At 43.0% G+C, this 6,000-nt stretch overlaps 1 protein-coding gene across 2 annotated transcripts in view; it reads left to right on the top strand.

Moving 5' to 3' along the window:
- Window positions 1–6,000, top strand: part of LOC112147140 (activated CDC42 kinase 1) — a 51,751-nt gene that overhangs the window by 26,786 nt on the left and 18,965 nt on the right. For both annotated transcript variants that reach the window (XM_024273285.2, XM_024273283.2), the window contains exons 13-15: window positions 40–473; window positions 2,193–3,362; window positions 5,758–5,853. In XM_024273285.2, the coding sequence (XP_024129053.1) occupies window positions 40–473; window positions 2,193–3,362; window positions 5,758–5,853 (1,700 nt within the window). The remainder of the gene's footprint in view (window positions 1–39; window positions 474–2,192; window positions 3,363–5,757; window positions 5,854–6,000) is intronic.

The following is a 6,000-nucleotide window of genomic DNA, read 5'->3' on the forward strand; positions in this document are numbered from 1 at the left end:
CCTGACCCGCTCTAAATGCAGTGTTTTTGTTCGTTTTAGAACCCTACTACGATCCAGTGACCGAGGAGGAGGACCTGACGTCTGCTGCTCTGAAAAGACTGTCGCTTCGGAAAACCGGCTCCCTCAAAGGCCTCAGGCTCATACCCACCGCTTGGATCTCTGCTTCCAAACAGGGAGGCTGCAGGACTTCCGGCTCGGGTCAAAATCCTAACAGCGAAGTGTCCCTCATTGACTTTGGGGAGGAGCTGCCCCCATCCACACCCTCGCCTTCCGCTGTGGTTGAAATTCCAATTCCCGCACTGGCTAAGCTAGCCTTGGATGCAGAAAACATCATGGACAAAACCCCACCTCAAAGTCCTTCAACGTCTTTGCCTCGACCTCTGCATCCTACGCCAGTGGTGGACTGGGACGCGAGGCCGTTACCCCCGCCTCCCGCGTACGATGAAGTAGCACAGGATGAAGATGATATGGAGGTATTCTATGGCACTGATTAACTGTTTAACACCAGAGCTTTAGCTCTAGTGTTTACTTTATTTTGACCACCATAATGCTAATGGTGTGTTCACATCAAATGTGATTTGCACGACAAATTCGCGTGGCCCGCCCATCTTTTTTCACGCAGCAAATTTGTCTGTACCATTGAAACTGTTCGCCTCTGCTCGTACTAACAAAATGTGCGGCTACTGAATGCACGTTGAAAGTTAAACCACTTGAACCAATCAGGGACTTGGAAATTCATCATGGAGTAGAAATTAATAATTGTGGTTTGTGTCTGGCTGGAATTATATGACAGCAAGTCTTTCATAAATTAAAACAGAGCTGTAAAAGAAAAAGCCTGATTTACGAGATTTGCATCGCTTCAACATCTTGCACCAACCCTTTTCCAACTGTAAGTTTCAGACATGCGCTAGTAAACGGTCGAAAAATAAAAAGAAGAAGCCCTTACCAACTTGTCCATTGTGAACACTATGAGTTTAAGTCTATTCTTAAATGCCCAAGGACACAATTCGTACATAATTAATGTAATTTCAATGGGTTCTAAAGTGAAGGACAGCAGTGCTAACACATTCAAAATCAATGTGATTTTGTCAAGAAAAACAGCTAAATGTCGTTTTGCAACACTTTATGTTAGCGGCTTTTCTCTGGGTCAGAATTAGCTGATTCTAGTTAATCACTTAAACCAGTTGTGTCCAAACTTTTTCCAAAGAGGACCAGATTTAGTGATGTTGAAATCTCTGTGGGGCAACCATTCAGCCTGACATTCTTTTAACTTTTCTAATACAATTAAATTTGAATGAACTATGTAATTAACATTTAATCGCAATGGGATACTTTTTATTTCTTTCCATTGAACAAATACTTCTAAATAAGTTTTTAGCTAAATCAATGTCAATTTGACCACTTTTTTCCCACCAGATGCTATAGATCGTGTATAGATTATTACTATAGATTATTATCCTTTTGACAACAGCATTTTGGTAATTGTGGTGTCACACCTGATTATTTTTTTAGCAGCTCAACAGCGGATAGGCTTACAGGGAACCTAACTGCATCTTACCAAGACGTGGCACACGCTTGCAAAGAAATTCTGTTTATTTCTTAATCTCTTGATCCCCCCCCCCCAAAAAAAAAATTCTTATATTTTCTCTGCATGACTGGACTGGATTAAACCATCTGGGGGGGCAGAAGCGGCCCACGGGTCGTATGTTTGACACCCCTGCTATAGATACTATAGCATGTCTCGTCTGGTAGTCCCGCTTCATGGTGAATATGAAAATGTCATTTAGTCAACTTCAATAGTTTTTAGAAAGTGCTGGGGGCCAAATATTATTGAATTTATGAAGTCATATCAAACTTTATTTATACAGCACTTTTTATACAAAAGGTAGCACCAAAATAAATAATGTATAAAAAAAGAAGACAAAAAGAACAAAACTTTCAACCCCCTTCACCAATGTACACTGGGAAACATGCTGAGCAAGGAAAAAGTTGGCTGGTGGAAACCGATTTGTCCCAGTCTTTAGATGTGCCTGGTGTAAGCGGTCTAAAAGTTGTGTTAAATAGCGTTATCTAGGGTTTGCTAGCCACATCTCTGGTGTTAAAGGGTTGAAGCAAATTTATTTTAGTTCTGCCTCTTGAAAGCTTGAAAGTAGTGTGTGGATATTACTTCTGTATTCTCTTTGTTCTCATAGGTCAGCTGCATCAATGGTTCCGAGCAACAGCTTGAGGAAGAGTTCATTTGTGCTCACAATATGGATGAATCTCCTTCTTTTGGACAAAAGCTGCAGGGGGAAGGTGTTTTCTCCAAAGGAGTTGACAAGGAATCGCTGGAGGACAACCTCTTCCTTCCCTGCAAGCAGAGCCAGGGTATGTCGACCTCCTACACTCAGTCTGCTGAGATCTTTCTGGAACTCCAGCAGGAGTGCATGCGGAGGCTCAATGCCCCAAAAGGAGTCCTGTGTCGTTCTCCAAACTCACAGACTCGGGATGAACAGCTGCTTTCCTCTTTCTGCGAGGACAAACCTCAGATCCCTCCTCGTGTCCCCATCCCCCCTCGCCCCGTAAAGAGGGGCGACTACACATGTGCTCGCTGGTCGCGGGAGCTCTCAGTTTCTCCGATGGCAGCTGAAAACACAGACGAGGTTCCAGGCTCAGACCGGGACCGCCCGCCTCAGATCCCTCCCAGAGACCCCCTGTCACAGCCAGCATCCAGAACTCCCAGCCCGATGGGTCTAGTGGTGGGCTCCCCCCAGCAGAGGCTGCACTCTGCTAGCCCCTCTACCCAGCAGGCTTTGCTCTCTTCCTGCGCCGCTGCACACGCATACAGCTCCTACCTCTCTACCTCTCCAGGTAAACTCATGCCAACCACACACAGCTTTGCCTCAGACCCGAAATACGCCGCCCCCAAAGTGATCCAAGTGCAAGGCAAGGACAAAGGCCCGTGCATACTGCCCATCGTCCGCGACGGCAGGAAAGTCAGTAACACTCATTACTACCTTCTGCCAGAGAGGCCACCTTACCTTGATCGCTTCGACCGCTTCCTCAGGGAGGCGGAGCACCTCCCCGCCAGCGCGATGGACGACAGGCACGTTCGGCACACCAACACTGCCACGGTCAGACCCATGGTGGTCAGCACTCAGACAGTCCATGGACACACCCAAGGGCAGAGTCTGGTCCAAGCAGGGGATCTGAAGGCCAACTTCTCCTCCAACAACAACAGCAGCCTGGGTGGGCCGCAGTCAGGGATGAAGACATCAGTTAGCCTCCCACGTGTATGCTCGGACGGGATGACAGCCGCCGTCATTCCCGCTTCCTGTCTGCGGACAGACAGTGGAGGAAACACCCCTGACAAAGTCAAAATGGTAAGTGGGGATAAGATGATTATCCTGTTTTACATCATAATTTGAGATTATTATTGTTTTTATGATACTTCAACTTTGAGGTTATACAGTAAATGGAATTTTGCTGCAGGGAACGAATATATACTCCACCTCTTCTTCTTCCAATAGCTTAACTTCTGCCCTTTGCTCTTACTTTACATATTATTAACATGGATTCATGTACAGTATTCCCCCCTTATTTGCAGGGGTTACGCACCAGAGGCATCTGCGACTATATAGAATGCGCGAAAACGGAGAACCCCCTCCCCCCGGCCGAACGATGTCTGTTACTGATCCAAAAACACTTCAGATTATACATTGTAAAACATGTACTAAAGAGCATATTAAAGATATATATATATTTTTTAATTCAGAACAAAAGACTGTACAGCAGCACACTTTATGACGCAGATGAGGAGTGTCTCCAAGCCCCTGCATTGGGGCGCTCCAGAGGGGCACACAAAACAAATTTTGTTTTCTCGTTATAACGAGATAATCAAGAACGAAGAATAAAGCGTCCCCTTCTCCCTTTCCCGCACTGAGGCGCCAAGACATTACCTGTTTTAAGTCTCTTTAGTTTTGTGGTTAACAACAAAAACAAAAGAAGAAAACACTCCACAAAAATTGTTTTTAGTCTATTTTTTATTTATTACAGGATCTATGCTCTATAAATGTTTTAATTCCATCTCAACCACCAGCCCCCCCTCCCTTTATTTCTCCAAAACCCCCATGGTGTGTTCACTGAGTTCCGGACATCAGCAGAAAAACAAAGCTGTTTATCAGAGAAAATGTCGAACACCAGCACTGATCCATATATAATCAATTGATTAAAAAGTGTCAACATTTTTTCTGAAAAACTACTTTGTTTTGCTGCGGATTGTGTAAAAATGACATAAGTATAGTAGCGGACTGACCTGGGCCAAGAGGCTGTTTGGGTCTGCTAATGTCCAGAGCTCAGTAAACGCAGCATGCGCAGATTCTCATCGGCCGTGATCTGTCAATCAACCTGTCTGTTCTGAAGTTTTGGGGAAATAAAGTGAGGAGAGTTGGTGCATGAGATGGAATTAAGGCATTTGAGGAGCGTAGACCCACTAACAAAAAAAGAAAAAAACTAAAAAAAACAACTTTTGTAGAGTGTTCTTCTGCTGTTTTTGTTGTTAACTACAAAATAAAGAGACTTAAAACAGGTGAAATCTCAGCAGTGCACTAAAAGGAGTGGGGGACGCTTTATTCTTCTTTATTGATTATGTCGTTATTACGAGAAAATGAACTACGTTTTCTTGTTTTCTCGTTATAACAAGTTATTATCTCGTTTTCTTAAGAAAACAAACTTCAAAAAAGAAAAAAAAAAGAAAAAAAAAGTAAGGCAGACAGTTTTTGACTTGCGTACTTTTCCTTCAGCTGATCACAATTAATTTCAAAGGATTCATTTTAAATTCTAACATGTGTACGGCAGAAATTAATCTAGATTCCTTAAATTATTATAGTTGAATCTGTTTCACCCCAAAGCTTTTTGATGCACATTTTTCTTTTTATTTTGTGACTGATAGCATTACAAAAAATGGATTACTTCAGAGACTTTCATTAAATATTCACTGCATTTTTTACTGCATTTAAGCAGAATGAGTAATGACAGTCCAAAATCCCACCTATTTAGCTATAAACAAATGTAAAATAAAGAAAAAGAAAAATTATTCATTTAAAAGATAAAAAGGGAAGAACTCTACATTTGTTCCAAATATTTACCTATCATTAAAAAGTCAATTATTTGTGGTGTATGTATATATATATATATATATATTTAAAAGACAAACTAATCGCATTGGAAGTTTATTAGATTGAAAGGGATTTGATTTGATCTGAGGTGAAATCAAATAAAGTTCATGCAGACTTTCTGCAGAACAGATGCAGAACGCCATTGAGTTCGAATAAAACTCGAACTGCTATGAAAGTTTCTTAAGTTTGAGTTGTTTTAGACGGCAAATATGTACTCATCTGTTCACTACGCTCTGTTTTTTTATTCCTTTCTAATTCCTCCTCAAATTCTCCAACGTGAGCTCGGCCTGTCTGGCATCCACTGCAGGTTAGGCGCCGACTCCCTCATAAATACTGCACTCGCCCCTCTTCAGAATTTGTTTGTAGCTGCGGTTCTGTTCAACACCTGATCAATGCTGGATTCTTATGAGCTTTCAGATGAAGCAGAAGGGGAGTCTGTTGTTGGTCTTGATGGTGCGCTCTGAATTATTAAAGCCAAGTCCAGGCAGGCGATTTCATCACCGGGAGATGCTCCCTTCATGTTCGGGCTCCATTAACACGAGTGAGGAGCCAAAGTCCAGAGATTCACGGCGTAAACAGAAGGCCATGTTGGGTGTTTCAGGTTCAGGAGGCCGTGCACGGCGTGACGCTGGAGGAGTGTCAAGCCGCTCTCCAGAACCACAACTGGAACGTCCAGAAAGCTGTCTATTCTCTGAAGGTGAGAACGCCCAGACTCTCACTGATTACAGCAGTTAACACTAGAAGGCCTGAGCCTGCGCAAATTTGCGCAGGTAAGATTCCCCCCCATTTAGCCGAATGGCTCATTAATTAGCTATTCACTTCCCCATGTAAATGTTAATGCAGC

Source organism: Oryzias melastigma, linkage group LG17 (genome assembly GCF_002922805.2).
Source record: "Oryzias melastigma strain HK-1 linkage group LG17, ASM292280v2, whole genome shotgun sequence".
NCBI lineage: Eukaryota > Metazoa > Chordata > Actinopteri > Beloniformes > Adrianichthyidae > Oryzias > Oryzias melastigma.